Source organism: Onychomys torridus, chromosome 8, assembly GCF_903995425.1.
Source record: "Onychomys torridus chromosome 8, mOncTor1.1, whole genome shotgun sequence".
Classification (NCBI taxonomy): domain Eukaryota; kingdom Metazoa; phylum Chordata; class Mammalia; order Rodentia; family Cricetidae; genus Onychomys; species Onychomys torridus.
Window position 1 is genome coordinate 4,022,558 of NC_050450.1, and position 19,649 is coordinate 4,042,206.

At 37.8% G+C, this 19,649-nt stretch overlaps 1 protein-coding gene across 1 annotated transcript; it reads left to right on the top strand.

Annotated features, from left to right (window-relative positions):
• The first annotated feature begins 2,404 nt into the window (after positions 1–2,404).
• LOC118589926 (olfactory receptor 19) lies at positions 2,405–3,334 on the top strand. Its single transcript, XM_036197634.1, has one exon. The coding sequence runs from the start codon at positions 2,405–2,407 to the stop codon at positions 3,332–3,334; it is 930 nt and encodes a 309-aa protein (XP_036053527.1).
• The last annotated feature ends 16,315 nt before the right edge of the window (positions 3,335–19,649 follow it).

The window sequence follows — 19,649 nt, forward strand, 5'->3', positions numbered from 1 at the left end:
TCTAGATTGATAGCCATATTTTCAAGTTTTTATTTAAACATTTAAGTTTTTATAACAAGCAGTCCCTACTGAAATCATACACATACAAGCAACACTAAACAGCCTCAGCAGGTTGTATTTATATATTTGAGTATATATAGATATCTGTTACGTGTGTGTGTGTGTGTGTGTGTGTGTGTGTGTGTGTGTGTGTGTGTAATAATAACAAAGAAAGAGGCCATGAATCTTGGAAGGAATGAGGAGGGGAGGATATGGGAAGGGTAAGAAGGAGGAAAAAGAAGGGAGAAAGTTATATAATTATAATTTTTAAAAATTAAAAAGATAGACTATAAAGCTGAATTTAAATAACACATTAGTATTGTTACACTTCTAAATGCACTGAGACTCAATTCCAAATTAATTTAATAAATAGTTACTGAGCATGTACTTTGTACCACAATGTTTAAGAAACATTATGGTATTCATTTATTTATAGGTCACTTCCAATTCACTTATGAATTCCTCTTGGAAACATTAGTTGATGTTCCACTTCATTTGTTTAATCCATGTTTTAGGGTGAATTAGTTAAATCTGACCTCATTCCTCTGCCACTATTTTTGTTACATAATATCTCCTTTTAAAAACCTTTTTTTTTTTTTTCTGCTTCACTATCTTGACAATAAGGCCATCCCTGGCTGAATTATTGATGACAATCACACTTGACTGTTTGAATCATTTCTTTGGACACAGACCTCATTAAACTTTTCTAAAGGTTTAGCCTTGGCAGAGCTACCCACTGGCAAGAGAAGATTGACAAGCATGAATTAGTAGATTTGTAATGGCAAGCTGGAGATGGGAAGAAAATTTTTATTTTTTTCAATGTTTTTGTCATTGGAATGACATTTTGAAAATGACAATTTTGGATTATAAAAATAGAATAATACTAATTAAATTTTGAAGAACAAAGAGATACGACAAACTTCTACCAAAAAAATAATGCAAATATATTTGCCCAACTGTGAAAATAGAAATGAGAATAAAACAGAATACTTCTCATTTGAATCTTTAACTACAATTTCAGTACAAAATACACTGTAATAAATGTGCATATGCCCTCAGGGATCAGGCACATCTAGCACTTTATTTAATGTAGAAGGTATAACTGTCCTGGTGGGTATAGGACTTTATAAAATAATATAACATCTGTTTGTAGAGTTTGAAGATACCAGGCACAAATACAGTGATCCTGTGCTATTTATCCAAAGAGATAAATTCTGAAAGCCCAGAGTAAGACAGAAAATATTCTTGATGGAAAAATGGAGGTCTAACCTGCTATTGTCCACATGATAAATTATTGGTATTTGTCTTCCTCTATCGGGCTCATGCCACAGAAGTAGACATTAATGTTTTACTGTGGAGCCTAACGCATTTTTATCCACAGAAACTGAGTATCTTATTACTTTCCAAGGCTAAGGAGTGGACACTGAGTGATATGAACGCTTGAGCAGTAAGACAGGGGTCACAACAAGACATGAAAAAGATTGTTCCCTACTTTGCACACTGAGGTGACTGTAGCTAATGTACATAAACTTTACAGTATCTAGAGGGGAATCTTTTGAATGCTTGAACCACTGGGATTTCTGGTGGTAAATATGTGAATTATCTAGACTTGATCATTAGGTCATGAATACATGTATATACAATCTGAATATATTGCATACTATAATATATTCAATTATTATGTGTAAGTTAAAATTCAAATTAATCTTCAATGGTGCAAGATAAGAAATCTTAGATTTTATATATATTCTTCTATTCTGTTTGTATTTTTTCACCAAATGGAAGCTCAACCATATGAGCACCAAATTGATAAAATATTTTGTCTTCTGAGTAGTTTGCTTTGATGGTGTATTGTTTTTGTGACTCCTCAAGCGATTGACTGGGTTTGAAGTGCAGCCAGAATCAAGGAAGTTGTTGTTCTTTTCAGGCTCTCAGGGACCACTTTAGGTAATTAGACAATATTACCCTTGGAGACTTTTTAAAAAATATGTGTCTGTCTTTGATTATGGAGCTAATGCATTATATGCATTTAATCACTGGGTAGAAAATGATCATGGTAAAATATAATCTCAAGGGCATATATGGAGCATGACCAATATTAAACTGTATTTCCCAACTATAACAAAGAATTCATTAAAAACATTTTTAATCAAGTCTTCTTGGGTAAAGGCTTAAAGTAGTAGTCCCAAGTGAGTCATACAAGGGAATTCTCTAAAAAATGATGCACTCATACACAAAACAGGGGTTACTGTCTTAACAGTATAATATAAACTATAGCTTTCCTGTCTGGCCAATGTTATATAATGTTGTATATAATAATGTAATTGTGTCAGGTTACTCTTTCCTTTTTTGTTACTTTAGCTATATGGAAATGAAAAATGACACACAAATTTCAAAATTTATTCTCCTGGGAATTTCAGAGGATCCTCAATGGCAACCCTTTCTTTTTGGACTGTTTTTGTTCATGTACCTGGTCACTTTGCTTGGGAACCTGCTTATTATCATTGCCACAGTTATAGATTCCCATCTTCACACACCCATGTACCTCTTCCTTTCCAACCTGTCCTTTGCTGACATCTGTTTTACCTCTGCTAGCATCCCAAAGATGCTAGTGAATATACAGACACAGAACAAGGCAATAACATATGAAGGCTGTATTGTCCAAGTGTACTTTTTCATACTGTTTGGAGTTTTGGACAACTTTCTTCTAGCTGTGATGGCCTATGACCGATATGTGGCAATCTGTCACCCTCTTCACTATATGGTCATCATGAACCGCCAGCTCTGTGGGTTGCTGGTTCTTGGGTCCTGGGTCACAACAGCGTTGAATTCCTTGCTACAGAGTTCAATGGCATTGCGGCTGTCCTTCTGTACTGACTTGAAAATTCCCCATTTTGTTTGTGAGCTTAATCAACTGGTACTACTTGCCTGTAATGACACCTTTCCTAATGTCATGGTGATGTATTTTGCAGCTGTTCTGCTGGGTGGTGGTCCTCTTGCTGGCATCCTTTACTCTTATTCTAAAATAGTTTCCTCCATACGTGCAATCTCGTCATCACAGGGGAAGTACAAAGCGTTTTCCACCTGTGCATCTCACCTCTCGGTTGTCTCATTATTCTATTCTACACTCTTGGGTGTGTACCTTAGTTCTTCTGTTACCCAAAACTCACACTCAACTGCACGAGCATCTGTGATGTACAGTGTGGTCACCCCCATGCTGAACCCATTTATCTACAGTCTAAGGAATAAGGACTTGATGGGAGCTCTCAGAAGACTCTGCAGAAGGAAACCATGAGAGAGACATCCATCAAGAAGTGCATATGGTCTGGGCAGCAATTCCAGGCACTGCAACTTTTTGATCAAATGATTCAAGAGAATTTCCTCTTTCCGTTTATTTTCTAGGGTTTTGAATTTTTTCAATGACTTTACTGAGTCTCTTTAGCATTGTTAGTAAGCTTTTTCTTCTCTGATATATGATATTTTCCAATTTTCCAGTGTTCTTGTCAGTATCATGTCAGAGGCAATCTATAGAATCTCATTTATTTTACATAGCTGTGACTTTGTGCTGGTACTATGGGATAAACTGCACTTAATGAGGTCATTCATGTGGTTTTAATATAGAAGAAATTCTGCGATTGATTTGTATCAGTGTTCTGTTCACCTTTCTATATTGCTACCTTAACTTCTTACAGTAGACTTCAATGTTAGTACTTTTATATTTGTTTAAGTTCATAACCCTGAGGAGGACACTATCTCTACATTCAATTTCATGTTCATAAAGCTCATTCTGCTCCTTGGTACAGAATGCTAGTGAAATTTTAATATAAAATATAATTGGTGTATGCTGGTACCATTTGCCTGCCATGACACCTGTTCTAATGACATGTGGGTTACTTTCCAGCTGTCCTGATGAATAACCATCCCTTTGCTGGCACCCTCTACTCTTATTGTCAGGTAGTGTCATTGTTCCTAAAACCTTTTGTACAGAAAAATAGATTTGCAAACATTGCCTTAATGTGGTTTCCAAGTCAGATAAGACCTTTTATATGTAAATATTTAAACATACATTAAAAGCCCAGTAATATACTTTCCATTAAATGTCCAATTTATGATGTATGTCTGTTTGTTCAAATGTTAAACCTCAGTGTCCAAACATAAAGCATTTTCTAAATGGCCTGAAATATCAGATACATGTGAAACAGCCTCATTTCTTTTTCTCCTTCAAAATTTCAAGTGCTGGGCTGGAGGATGCTTCAGTGATTAAGAGCACTGGCCATTCTTCCAGAGGGCATGGTTCAATTCCCAGCCCACAAATGGTGGCTAACAACCAACTGTAACTCCAGTTTCAGGGGGCTGTGACACCCTGTTCTGGTCTACAAGGGCAATATGCTCACATGGTGCATATACATAGAAGCAGGAAAGCACCCCTACACATAAAATAAAAACATGCAAATCTTTAAAAAACAATCCAGAACTTCCCACAAATTTCTTTCCTTGCCCTAAATCAATAATATTACCTTTTAAAATCTCCTCATGAACATTAATGTGCTGTGAGTGAAAACATATTCAAGTATTATTTTCACTTTGTCTCTTATGTTCAGAAATCTCTTCAATGCACACAGGCAAAGAATGGCGTGTATAAGAACTGTAGTCTTAAGTATATTCGCCTCTAAGAATGAGGTGGAACAAAAGATATCCATGCATCTGTCCTATTAACTTCTCCAGTCTATCTAGAATAGAAATCAAACAATGGTCAGCTGAAAATAATTAAGTGAAAGTCAGTTGTAGGGGTACACACCTTTAATCCCAGCACTTGGGAGGCAGACAGGCAGATTTCTGTGAGTTTGAGGCCAGCCTGGTCTACAGAGTGAGTTCCAGGACAACCAGAGCTACACAGAAAAATCCTGTCTCAAAAAACACAAACAAACAAAAGAAAAAAAATAGTTACTTGAGATAAATGTGAATAATTTGATAATTATTAATACTGCCTTCAAATATCAGAACAAATGTCAAATGTAGGACACAATGAATTATTTTGAATGTTTTCATTGCTGTTTGATTTGTCATTATTGTAGTGAGTCATCTCCAAATAAACGGCTCACAATAATATGTTTCTATTTTATTACACAGATATGCCTGCTGGGAAGTCTTCTGGTCTTTTCTGGTCTTTGACTCAACTATAGTCAGCAGGGTTTGCTCTGTTAGTCTTACCTGAAATCATTCAGAATTGGGGGTTTTCCTGGATCTAGGCTGGCTGGGGGTGGTCTAGGTTGGGTCATCTGAGACCTGACCCACATAGTTTTATCCTGTCGCAGACAGCCTGCTGGTACAGCCCACATTACAATAGAGAACAGTAGATCCACACAGAGGTTCCTTGAATCACATCATTACTTTTAGCACATATTTGAAAAGATCAAGGATGAATAAATATACATGGATTGAGGACGTCTTTAGCATTGGCTCATTTTAAATTCAGAACTTCTTACTGGGATCTTTTAGGCTAAATTTTGAGGAATTATTCCCTTCACCTTTACCTGCAGTGACTGAATTAATTCTTGGATAACAAAACGATACTCAAACTCTGTGTTTAGTGAAATGTTATGGAAGCTGCACTGCAGAAAGTCACATGTGAGATCCAAATATTCCCTTTCTACTTAATTCTAGTTTGGTGTTCTTTGAAAAAGCATCAAGCTTTTTATGGCATTCTAAGCACTGGGGCCCCAGACACTTCTCACATATTAATTAGCAGAGCCATTGAAATTTAGATACTAATCTCATTCTTGCTCCATTCTGTATTACTGAATATTAATTACATAAAATGATGTTTTTATTATGACATCTTCATACTTGTGTACAATGCACTTTGTCACTAATCCTACCCTAATGACCCAGGAGAGTCAACATGTGATGGAGAGAAGTAGGAGAGGAAGGATGGATTTTACTTGCAGCAATTCTCAGGATATTGAGAATCTGTGAGAAGCAAGGTCTCTAAGCATAAAACCGTAGTTTCACTGTTGTGTAGGCATGGGTCCTCTCACAGGTTCATTCTCTCCTCCTTTTCTGTCTTCAAGTCTCATTTTTTATTTTTTATTTTATTTTAATTTGTAATATATTTTTATTTTATAATTACCTTAATTTCGCATATCATCCACAGATTCCCCCATCCTCCCTCCTCCCACCCCTAAACCCTCCCCCTACAAATCCACCCCCTCCCCCTGTTCCCACCTCCTCCAAGGCAAGGTCTCCCCTGAGGAGTCAGCCAGCATGGTAGACTCAGATGAGGGAGGTCCAGTCCCCTCTTCCCTACACCAAAACTGAGCAAAGTATTTCAGCATAGGATCAAGGCTCCAAAAAGCCATCCCATGCACCAAGGACCAAACAGTTCAAACTAATCAACTGTCCCAGTTATCCAGAGGGCCCAGTCCAGTTCCATGGGGGCTCCACAGCCATTGGTTCACAGTTCATGCATTTCCACTAGTTTGGCTACTTGTCCCTGTGCTTTTTCCAATCATGGTCACAATATCTCTCATTCATATAATCCCTCCTCTCTCTCACCAATTGGGCTCCCAGAGCTCACTCCACCTGGGGCTTGGCCATGGATCTCTGCATCCACTTCCAAAAGACATTGGATTAGAGTTCTATCGTGACAGCCAGGGTGTTTGGCCATCCAATCACCAGAGTAGGTCAGCTCAGGCACTCTCTCAACCATTGCCATTAGTCTATTGTGTAGGTATCTTTGAGGATTTCTGGGGACCTCTCTAGCACTCTGCTTCTTCCTATTCCCTTAGGGTCTTCATTTATCATGGTATCTCCCTCACTATTCTCCCATTCTGCTCCTGATTCAACTGGTACCTCCTGCTCCCCTAAGCTCTTTTTCCTCCCAAACCTTGCCCTCCATTACCTCCCCTTCATGTCCATGTAGATCCCATCCATTTCTCTGTAATTGGGCAATCCCTGTGTCTTTTTTAGGGTCCTCTTTAATATGTAGCCTCACTGGAGTTGTAAGTTGCACGCTGGTTATCCTTTGCTTTGCATCTAGTATCTACTTTTGAGTAAATACATACCATGTTTGTCTTCCTGAGTCTGGGTTACCTCCCTCAGGATGATTTTTTTTTTCTAGTTCCATCCATTTGCCTGCAAACCTCACAACGTCATTGTTTTTCTCTGCTGAGTAGTACTCCATTGTATACATGTACCACATTTTCTTTGTCCATTTGTCAGTTGAAGAGCATCTAGGTTGTTTGCAGGTTCTGGCTATTACAAATAATGCTTCTATGAACATAGTTGAGCATGTGTTCTTGTGATATGATTGAGCATTTCTTGGGCATATACCCAAGAGTAGTATAGGTTTTGAGTAATGGTTTTCAGCCGTTTGAGCTTCCTCTGTTGAGAATTCTCTGTTTAGCTCTATAGCCCATTGGACTATTGGGCATTTTGATGTCTTATTTCTTGAGTTCTTTATATATTCTGGATATCATCAGCCCTCTGTCAGATGTGGGGTTTGTGAAGATCTTTTCCAATTCTGTAGGCTGTTGTTTTCTCTTATTGCCAATGTCCTTTGATCTACAAAAGCCTCTAAGTTTCAAGAGGTCCCATTTATTAATTGTTTCTCTCAGTATCTGTGCTACTAGTGTTATATATAGGAAGTGATCTCCTGTGCCAATGCGTTCAAGAGTATTTCCTACTTTCTCTTCTATCAGGTTCAAAGTAACTGGATTTATGTTGAGGTCTTCAATCCACTTGGACATAAGTTTTGTGCATGGTCACAGATATGGATCTATTTGCAGCCTTCTACATGTTGACATTCAGTTATGCCAGCACCATTTGTTGAAGATGATTTGTGTATTCCACTGTACACTTTTGGCTTCTGTGTGGAAAATCATATGTTCATAGGTGTGCAGATTAATGTAGGGGTCTTCAGTTCTGTACCATTGGTCCACATGTGGTTGTTATGCCAATACCAAGCTGTTTTTATTACAGTAGCTCTATAGTAGAGCTTGAGGTCAGGGATAGTGATGCCTCCAGATTTTCTTTTATTGTACAGGATTCTTTTGGCTATCCTGGGTTTTTTGTTTTTCCATATGAAACTGAGTATTGTTCTTTCCGGGTCTGTGAAGAATTGTGTTAGGATTTTGATGGGGATTGCATTGAATCTGTAGATTGCTTTTGGTAAGATTGCCATTTTTACTATGTTAATCCTACCTATCCATGAGCATGGGAGATCTTTCTATTTTCTGACATCTTCTTCAATTTCTTTTTTCAGGGACTTAAAGTTCTTGTTATATAGGTCCTTTGCCTGTATGTTTAGAGTTACCCCAATATATTTTATATCATTTGTGGCTATTGTAAATGGTGATGTAACTCTGATTTCCATCTCAGCCTGTTTGTCAATAGTGTATAGGAGGGCTACTGATTTTTTTTTAGTTAATCTTTTATCCTGCTACATTGCTAAAGGTGTTTATAAGCTGTATGGGTTCCTTGGTCGAGTTTTTGGGGTCACTTGTGTGTTCTTTCATGTCATCTGTAAATAGTGAAAGTTTGACTTCTTCCTTTCCAATTTCTATCCCTTTAATCTCCTTATGTTGTCTTATAGCTCTGGCTAGAACTTCAAGCACTATATTGAATAAGTATGGATAGAGCTGCCAGCCTTGCCCTGTTCCTGATTTTATTGGTATTGCTTTGAGTTTCTCTCCATTTAATTTGATGTTGGCTGTTGGCTTGCTGTAGATTGCCTTTATTATATTTAGGTATGTTCCTGTATTCCTGATTGCTCCAAGACCTTTATCATGAAGGGGTGTTGGATTTTGTCAAATGCCTTTTCTGCATCTAGTGAGATGATCATGTGATTTATTTCTTTCAGTTGTTTATATGGTGTATTACACTGACAGACTTTCATTATGTTGAACCACCCTTGTATCCCTGGGATGAAGCCTATTTGATCATGGATAATTCTTTTGATGTATTCTTGGAGTCAGTTTGCCAATATTTTATTGAGTATTTTTGCATCAATGTTCATGAGGGAGATTGGTCTGTAGTTCTCTTTCTTTGTTGCATTTTGTTTGGCTTAGGAATCAGGGTAATTGTAGCTTCATAGAAGGAGTTTGGGAATCAATCTCCCCCCAGACCCAGCTATACCATTCTTGTGTATATTCCCAAAGAATGCTCAATCATACCACAAGGGCACATGCTCAACTATGTTCATAGCATCATTAATTGTAATAGCCAGAACCTGGAAACAACCTTGATGCCATTCAACAGAAGAATGGAAAAATAAAATGTGGAATATTTACACAATGGAGCACTACTCAGCAGAGAAAAAACAATGACATTATGAGATCTGCAGGCAAATGGATGGATCTAGAAAAAATCATCCTGAGTGCGGTAACCCAGACTCAGGAAGACAAATATGGTATGTACTTACTCATAAGTAGATACTAGATATAAAGCAAAGGATAACCAGACTGCTACTTACAATTCCAGGGAGATTACCTAGAAATGAGGACCCTAAGAAAGACACAGGGATCGCCCAATGACAGAGAAATAAATGAGATCTATATGAACAAAGTCAATGTGATGGGAGTAATGAAGGGCAAGGGTCGAGGGAAAGAGAGCCTAAGGGAGTGGGAGGTACTAGCTGGATCAAGAACAGAGAGGGAGAAAAAGTAAAAGGAGACCATGATAAATGAAGACCACCATGGGAATAGGAAGAAGCAAAGTGATAGAGAATTCCCCAGAAATCCACAAAGATACCTTCACAATAGACTACTGGCAATGGTCGAGAGAAAGCCTGAACTGACCTAATCTGGTGATCTGGATGGCCAAACACCCTAACTTTCGTGGTAGAACTCTCACATCCAGTGACTGATGGAAGCACATGCAGAGATCCACGGCCTGGCCCCAGGTGGAGCTCTGGGAGTCCAATCGACAAAAAAGAGGAGGAATTGTATGAGCAAGAATTGAGACCATGATTGGAAAAAGCACAGAGACAAATAGCCAAACTAGTGGAAACACATGAATTATGAACCAATAGCTGAGAAGCCCCCAACTGGATCAGGCCTCTGGATAAGTGAGACAGTTGATTAGCTTGAACTTTTTTGGGGGGCCCTAGGCAGTGGGACTGGGACCTGTCCTTAGTGCATGAGCTGGCTGTTTGGAACCTGGTGCCTATGCAGGGACACTTTGCTCAGCCTGGGTGAAGGGAGAAGGGGACTGGACCTGCCTCGACTGAGTATACCAGGCTGAGCTGAATCCCCAGGGGAGTGCTTGTCCTGGAGATGAGAATGGGGAGTGGGATGGGGTGATGGCAGGGGTTGCGTCGGTGGGAGGAGGGAGTACAGGGGAATCCATGGCTGATATGTAAAATCAAATTAAATTCTAAAATTTAAAAAAAAGTGTATTGGTATTAGCTCTTTTTTGAAGATCTGGAAGAATTCTGAACTGAAACCATCTGGTCCTGGGATTTTTTTTTTTGTTGTTGTTTGTTTGTTTGTGAGACTTGCAATGACTGTATTTCCTTAGGGGTTATAGGTCAATTTAAATTTTTTATCTGGTCTTAATTTAACTTAGATATGTGGTATCTATCCAGAAAATTATCCATTTCTTTTATATTTTCCAGTTTTGTGGAGTAGAGGTTTTTGAAGTATGACTTGATGGATCTCTGGATTAGTTAGTTATGTCTCCCTTTTAATTTCTGATTTTGTTAATTTGGATGCTCTCTCTGTGTCTTTTGGTTAGTTTGAATAAGGGCTTGTCTATCTAGTTGATTTTCTCAAAGGACCAACTCTTAGTTTCATTAATTATTTGTGTTGTTCTCTTTTCCTATTTTATTGATTTCAGCTCTCAACTTGATTATTTCCTGGCATCTATTCCTCCTGGGTGAGTTTGCTTCTTCTTGTTCTAGAGCTTTCAGATGTGCTGTCAAGTCACTAGCGTGAGATTTCTCCAGCTTCTTTATGTGGGCATTTAGTGCTATGAATTTTCCTCTTAGCACTGCTCTCAGAGTGTCCCATAAGTTTGGGTATGTGGTGTATTCATTTTCATTGATCTCTAGAAAGTCTTTAATTTCTTTCTTTATTTCTTCCTTGACCCATTGGTGATTCAGTTGAGCATTATTCAGTTTCCATGAAATTGTAGGCTTTCTGTAATTTTTGTTGTTGTTGAAATCTAACTCTATACCATGGTGGTCTGATAGAACACAGAAGTTTATTCCATTTTTTTGTGTGAGATTTGCTTTGTGATCAGATATGCGATCAATTTTAGAGAAGGTTCCATGGAGTTCTGAGAAGAAGGTATATTCTTTTTTGTTAGGATGGACTGTTCTGTAGATGTTGATTAATTCCTTTTGAGTCATAACATGAGTTAAGTCCCTTATTCTCTGTTAAGTTTCAATTTTGTGGATCTGTCCAGTGGTGAGAGTTGGGTTTTGAAGTCTCCCACTATTAATATGTGGGGTTTTATGTGTGATTTAAGCTTTAGTAATGTTTTTTTTTTACATATGTGGGTTCCCTTATATTTGGGGCATAATGTTCAGAATTGAAACTTCATCTTGGTGGATCTTTCCTGAGATGAATATGTAATGTCCTTCTTGATCTCTTTTGATTGATTTTGGTTTGAAGTCTATTTTGTTGGATATTAGGATGGCTACACCAGCTTGCTTCTTAAGACCATTTGCTTGGAAAGACTTTTCCCAGTCTTTTATTCTGAGGTAGTATCTATCTTTGAAATTGAGGTGTTTTTCTTGCATGCAGCAGAAAGATGGGTCCTGCTTTCATATCCATTCTGTGTCTTTTTATATGTGAATTAAGTCCATTGATATTAAGAGATATTGGTGACCAGTGATTGTTAGTTCCTGTTATCTTTTGGTGGTAGTGTGTGTGTGTGTGTGTGTGTGTGTGTGTGTGTGTGTGTGTGTGCGTGTGTGTACTTCTCTTCTTTGGGGTTTACTGCTGTGGAGTTATCTATTGCCTGTGTTTTCATAGGTGTATCTGACTTACTTAGGTGGAATTTTCCTTCTATGCTTTCTGTACAGCTGGGTTTGTGGATAAGTATTGTTTAAATCTGGCTTTGTCTTGGAATGTCTTGTTTACTTTGTCTATGATGATTGAAAGTTTTGCTGGGTATATTAGTCTAGGCTGGCATCCATGGTCTCTTAGTGTCTGCATTACATCTGTCCAGGTCCTTCTGGCTTTCACAGTCTCCATTAAGTAATTGGGTGTTATTCTGATGGGTTTGCCTTTATAAGTCACTTGGCCTTTTTCCTTTGCTGCCCCTAATATTCTTTCTTTATTCTGTAGGTTTAGTTGTTTCATTATTATTTCTTGAGGGAACTTTTTTGAGGGGTCTAGTCTGTTTGGTGTTCTATGGGCTTCTTGTATCTTCATAGGCATTTCCTTCTTTAAGTTGGGAAAGTTTTCTTGTATGATCTTGTTGAATATATTTTCTGTGCCTTTGAGGTGGTATTCTTCTCTTTCCTCTATCCCTATTAGTCTTTGGTTTGGTCTTTTCATGGTATCCCAATGTTCTTGGATATTTTATGTTATGACTTTTTTGACTTTACTATTTTCTTTTATTGATGAATCCATTTCCTCTATTGTATCCTCTACACCAGAGATCCTCTCTTCCATCTCTTGTATTCTGCTGATTATGCTTGCATCTATGTTTCCTGTTGTTTACTCAGATTTTCTATTTCCAGCATTCCCTCTGTTTGTGTCTTTTACATTTTTTCTATTTCCCTTTTCGGGTCTTGAACTTTTCCCTCACCTGTTTAATTGCTTTTTCATGGTTTTCTTTAAGGGATTTATTGCTTTCTTCCAATTTATTTGTCTTTTTCTCAATTTCTTTATTGATTTCTTCCACTTTTTTGTTCATCTTTTCCTCCTTTTCATTATTCACTTTTTCTTGAAAGTTCTCTAGCATCTTTATGATGCTATTCTTAAGGTTGCTTTCTTCTGCTTCTACTACCTTGTGATGTTCAAGTCTTGCTGTTGGAGGAGAGCTAGGTTCTGGTGATTCTGTATTGCTCTTTATGTTGTTGTATATCTTGATGTCTGCCCATCTCCTCCTCTAATGGGTATAAGAGGTGCCTGTGTCTGTGTGAGTTGCTGTTGGTCCACTCTGTGCTTTTTGTGTCTGGGTCCAATCTTAGCTCTTGGTATAATTTGAGCAGGCAGATTCTGTGTCTTGGGGAGCTGCTCTAGGGTCAACACAAACTAATTGATTCTGAGTCACCAATGCTTTCTTGGTCTTCTTAGGACTCTTGGTCCAGTCAGAGATGGCTGATTCTGTGTTTCAGCTCTCTTGGTTCAATGAGAGGTGGCAGGTTCTACTTCTTGGAAAGCCACTCTTGATCTAGTGAGGGCTGGTAGATTCCCTGTCTTCTGAGATTACTCTTGGTCCAATGACAGCCCTTTGTCCGATGAGAGCTCTCTCTAGGCCTAATTAGAGCTTTCTAGGTCTGAATAGCTCTGGGGATTGTTTTCCAAGCCTTAGGAAGTGGCTGGAGTCTTGAGCTTATGGGAATGGGACCAGGGCATGTAGATTGCAGGGTCTGCTGCTGAGGGGTCTTGGTGAACAGGAAGCCTTCCCACTGCCTGCTGGCCGGCAAGTGGGGCCGAGTTGGGCAGGTGTTCCTGGGCAAGGGCCAAGTCTCATTTTTTTTTTGCTTCCCTGTACCTGGTATTTATCCAATAACCCTGCTCCTGTGCAACTTCTTACTGTTTCACTGGAGTTCACAATATCTTATTATTCAATAGATGTGAATAATATTCTGAAAATTCCAAAAATCTGAAGAGAGTTTTAAAACTTTTCATACAGAAACACTAAAGCAGTAAACACAATAACCCACAGACACACTGAAATGCACAAGGCAGTGCATACAAGAAACATGTCGACACATAAAACTACATAAGATGGCAAACACATTAAACCTAAATGGGAAGGCTGGAGATGTTCAAGGAAGATGATGCTTGTAAAAGGTGATGTTTCTCTGATTTCTTTCTCAGCCCATTTACCATTTGTATAAAGGAGGACCACTGAATTTTTTTTTTTTTGTGGAGCTGTGGATTGAACCCAGGGCCTTGTGCTTGCTAGGCCAGCACTCTACCACTGAGCTAAATCCCAACCCAACCCCAAGCCACTGAATTTTTTGAGTTAATCTTGTAACCTGTCATATTACTGAAAATGTTTGTCAGCTGTAGGAGTTCCCTAGTAGAATTTTTGGGGTCACTTATGTATACTATCATGTCATCTGTAAATAGTGAAAGTTTGACTTCTTCCTTTCCAATTTGTATCCCCTTGATCTCCTTTTGTTGTCTTATTACTCTAGCTAGAACTTCAAGTACTATGTTGAACAGATATGAGGAGAATGGAGAGCCTTGTCTTGTTCCTGATTTTAGTAGAATCTCTTTGAGTTTCTCTCAATTTAATGTGATGTGGGCTGCTGGCTTGCTATAAATTGCCTTTATTATGTTTTGGTATGTTCCCTGTACTCCTGATCTCTCCAAGACCTTTATCATGAAAGGGTGTTGGATTTTCTAAAAGGCCTTTTAGCATCCATTGAGATGATAATGTGGGTTTTTTTTTCAATTTGTTTATATTATGGATTATATTGACATATTTTTTTTATGTTGAACCATCCCTGCATTTCTAGATTTTTTTGATAAGTTCTTTGATTGATTTGCCAGTATTTTATTGAATATTTTTGCATCAATGTTCATGAGGGAGACTGGTCTGTAATTCACTTTCTTTGTTACATCTTTGTGTGGTTTGAGTATCAGGGTAACTGTAGCATCATAGAAAGTATTTGTCAATGTTCCTTCTGTTTCTATTGAGGGGAACAATTTGAGGAGTGTTGATATTGATTCTTCTTTGAAATTCTGGTAGAATTTTGCACTGAAACTATCTGGCCCTGGGCTTTTTTTAGTTGGGAGACTTTTAATGACTGTTTCTATTTCCTTAGGGCTTATAGGTCAATTTAAATTGTTTATATGGTCTTGATTTAATTTTGGGATATGGTACCTATTCAGAAAATTGTCCATTTCTTTTAGATATTCCAATTTTGTGGAGTATAGGTTTTTGAAGGATGACGTGATAATTCTCTGGGTTTCCTCAATGTCTGTTGTTATGTCTCCTTTTTCATTTTGATTTTATTAATTTGGATGCTCTCTCTCTCTCTGCTCTTTTGCTAGTTTGGCTAAGGGCTTGTCTATTTTGTTGATTTTCTCAAAGAACTAACTCTTTGTTTCATTCATTCTTCATTTTGTTCTTTGTTTCTATTTTATTGATTTCAGCTCTCAACTTGATTATTTCCTGCCATCTACTCCTGCTGAGTGAGTTTGCTTCTTTTTGTTCTAGAGCTTCCAGGTGTGCTGTTAAGTTGCTTGTGTGGAGAGTTCTCCAACTTCTTTATGTAGGAAGTTAGTGCTACAAACTTTCCTCTTAGTACTGCTTTTATAGTGTCTCATACATTTGGGTATGTTGTACATTCATTTTCATTGAATTCTAGGGTTCTATTCAATGTTGAACATTATTCAATTTTTCTGAGTTTGTAGGCTTTCTGTAATTTGTGTTGTTGTTGAATTCTAACTTTAAGCCATGGTGACCTGATAAAAAGAGGAGGTTATTCTATTTTTTTTTTGTATCTGTTGAGATTTGTTTTATGACTGAGTGTGCTGTCAGTTTTAGAGAGGTTCCATGGGGAGCTAAAGAAGGCATGTTCTTTTGTGTTTGTGTAGAATGTTCTGTAGATGTCTATTAAGTCCATTTGAGTCATAACATCCTTTAGTTCCCTTATTTCTCTGTTAAGTTTCTGTCTGGCAGAGATGTCCATTGCTGAGAGTAGGGTGTTGAAGTCTCCCCCTACCAGTGTGTGGGATTTGATGTGCAATTTCAGCTTTTGTAATGTTTCTTTTACATATGTGGGTGCCCTTGTACTTGGGGGCATAAATGTTCAGAATTGAGACTTCATCTTGATGAATTTTTCCTGTGATGTAATGTCCTTCTTGACCTCTTTTGATTCATTTTAGTTTGAAGTCCATTTTGTTAGATATTAGGATAGCTACACCAGCTTGCTTCTTTAGTCCATTTGATTGGAAAGTCTTTTCCCAACCCTTTACTCTAAGGTAGTGTCTGTCTTTGAAGTTGAACATCTGTTTCTTGTATACAGTAGAAGGGTAGACCCTGTTTTCATATCCCTTCTCCTCGTCTGTGTCTTTTTATAGGCAAATTGAGTCCATTGATATTAAGGGATATTAATGAACAGTGGTTTTTAATTCCTGTTATTTTTTGGTTTTGGCGGTGGTGGTGGTAGTATATGTGTTTCCCTTTTTTGGGGATTTATTGATGCGGGGATATCTATTACCTGTGTTTTCGTGGGTGCATCTAACTTCCTTAGATTGAATTTTTCCTTCTAGTGCTTTCTGTAGTGTTTTTGTCATGGAATATCTTGTTTACTCCATCTATGGTGATTGAGAATTTTGCTAGGTATTGCACCCTGGGATGGCATCTGTGGTCTCTTAGTATCTGCTTTACATCTGTCAGGACCTTCTGGCTTTCAGATTCTCCATTGAGAAGTCAGGGGTTATTCTGGTGGGTCTGTCTTTATATGTTACTTGGCCTTTCTCCATTGCAGGTATTAATAATCTTTCTTTATACTGTATGTTTAGTGTTTTGATTATTATGTGGAGAGGGGACTTTGGGGGGGGGGTCCATTCTATTTGGTGTTCTGTAAATTTCTTATATCTTCATAGGTATTTGTTTCTTTAGTTTGGGAAAGTTTTCTATAATTTTGTTTAATCTATTTTCTGTGATTTTGAGCTGGTCGTCTTCTTGTTCTTCTTCTTCTTCTTCTTCTTCTTCTTCTTCTTCTTCTTCTTCTTCTATCCCTACTATTCTCAGGTTTGGTCTTTTCATGATGTCTCAGATTTCCTGCATGTTTTGTGTTATGACTTTGTTGGCTTTAATTTTTCTTTGATTAATAAATCTATTTTCTGTATTGTATCTTCAACACCAGAGATTCTTTCTTCCATCTCTTGCATTATTTTGGTTATGCTTGCATCTGTAGTTCCTGTTCATTTATGCAGCTTTTCCATTTCCAGTATTCTCTCAGTTTGTGTCTTACTTATTGCCTCTATGTATTTCAATTTTCAAGTCTTGAACTGTTTCCTTCACCTGTTTGATTGTTTTTGTTGTTTTCTTGACTTTCTTTAAGGGATTTGTTGATTTCTTCCAAATTTTTGTTTGTCTTTTCCTCAATTTCTTTAAGGGAATTTTTCGTTTCCTCTTTAAAGGCCTTTTATCATCTGCATAAAGTCATTTTAAAGGTCATTTTCTTCTGCTTATTGTACATTGGGATGTTCAGGTCTTGCTGTTTTAGAACTGCTAGGTTCTGGTGTTGTCAGATTGTTCTTTATGTCATTGAACATATTCTTGCACTGGCATATACCCACCTCTTCCTCCATTCAATGCAATCAGTGTTTCTTGGTACAATCAGAGAAGGCAGAGTCTGTGTCTCAGAGAAGAGCTGAGGTCTCCAGGGATTGGTGGGTTTGGAGGATGGAGTGGGACTTGTAGATTATAGTGTCTGCTGGGGGGATGAGAAGGCCTGTCCCCAGGAATCTTGCCTGCTGGCCTGCATCTGGGGCTGCAATGGGTAGGGGTAAGGGGTATGGGTTGTTTTCCTGGGCCTATGGCCTAAAGGCTTGGATTCACCCATATTTGTAAAAGAAACATCAGTAAAGCTCTAATCACATATTGAAACCCCTAGTGGAAGATTTCAATACCCCACTCTCAGCAATGAACAGATGGTCCAGACAGAAACTAAATAGAGAAATAATGGAACTACCAGACATCATGACTTAAGTGGATCTAACAGATATCTAAAAGAATATTTCACCCAAACACAAAAAATATAACTTCTTCTCAACACCTCATGGAACCTTCTCCATAACTGACCATATACTGGGTCACAAAGCAAGCCTCAACAGATAAAAAAAAAATGTTGAAATAACTTCCTGTATCTTATCAGATTACCATGGCTTAAAGCTGGATTTTTTTTTTTTTTTGACAAAAACAAACTACAAAAAGCCTATAAACTCATGGGAACTGAATCACTCTCTATTGAATTAAGACTGGGTCAGGAATAAATAAAGAAAGAAATTAAAGACTTATTCAATGAAAATTAATTGAAATCATACCCAAATTTATGGGACACAGTGAAAGTGGTGCTGAAAGAAAAGTTCATACCATGAAGTTCACAACTTAAAGGTCTAGAACAAAAAAGAAGCAAACACACTCAGGAAAGCAGACAGCAGGAAATAAACTGGAGGCTTGAATCAATGAAATAGAAACAATGAGAACAATACAAAGAATCGCTGAAACAAAGAGTTGTTTCTTTGAGAAAATTAACAAGATAAACGAACCTTTATTTAAACTAACTAAGAAGCAGAGCCAAATGCAGAGTTAATAGCCCAAGAGATCAGAGCAATGCCTAAGAGCTAAAAACCTTACCTTTCACTGCTGCTGCTGTCCTTTCCCTCAGCAAGAGACCTACTTCTTGTGTGTCTGTCCTTTTTAATTGACTTTCTGTTCTGCCTTCTCATTGGTTGGAAACCCAACCACATGACCTCCTCCTCACTGCCTGTCTGTACAGACCTTCAGGGCTTCTGTGGTTGGTATTGAGAGTAAAGGCGTGTGTCTCCATGCTGGCTTTATTCTTGAACACACAGAGATCTGCCTAGCTTTGCCTCCCAAGTGCTGGGATTAAAGGCGTGCACCACCACTGCCCAGCTTCTGCTATGGCTTGCTATTAGCTCTGACCCCCAGGCAACTTTATTTATTCACATACAAATAAAATCACGTTTCAGAACAAATAAAATATCATCATATTTCCCCTTTTCTATTTTAATAAAAAGAAAAAAGGAAAAAAGTTATAACTAATATAAGAAAAACTATATACAAAAGTACAATAACTATATACCATATAAGCAATAAATACCTAAACAATGTCTAGTCCATTTGTATTTGACAAATTCAGAGAAAATAATTCCATTATCTACCCTATTTTGGTAAGTCCAAAATGTACCTGATTCACTTTCTATCCTAACTTATATTACTAACAGAACTGTCTTATAATGTCTTTCAGATTTGTACACTTACACCTCTTTAGTGAGTTTCTTTTCTGAAATTCTTAACAAGAAAAACTATAACTATAATTAACTAATCTTTAACTCTCTCAGAGACCCAAGAAGGAAATAATATTACCTAATAAAAAATAAAAACAGGAAGTGCACGCAAGCAGCTTCCCAAAAAATGTGAGTTGACAGAAACAGCCAGCTGCCTGGACAGTCACCTGAGGTTTCTCTGCAGTGTTGGGGCATCATCTTCAGCCTATAGGCTTAGCATATCTGACAGACTCCTATGTGAACTAGGATGTACACAAGATCAACAGTTCAACCTCACACTTGGTGAGAGCAGTCCATGTACCAGAAACACCTGAATTCTATTAGTGTCATGTCATGATTCAGGATTTTAAATTCTGGAAATTGTTGATGTTTTTTAATTCAGCTGTCCATTCTTCTTGGCTTTGTGTGTGTGGCTTCATCTTGGCATCCCAT

Coding starts and splice junctions, on each gene's coding strand:
- LOC118589926 (XM_036197634.1), top strand. CDS start 2,405: ATGGAAATGAAAAATGACACACAAATTTCAAAATTTATTCTCCTGGGA.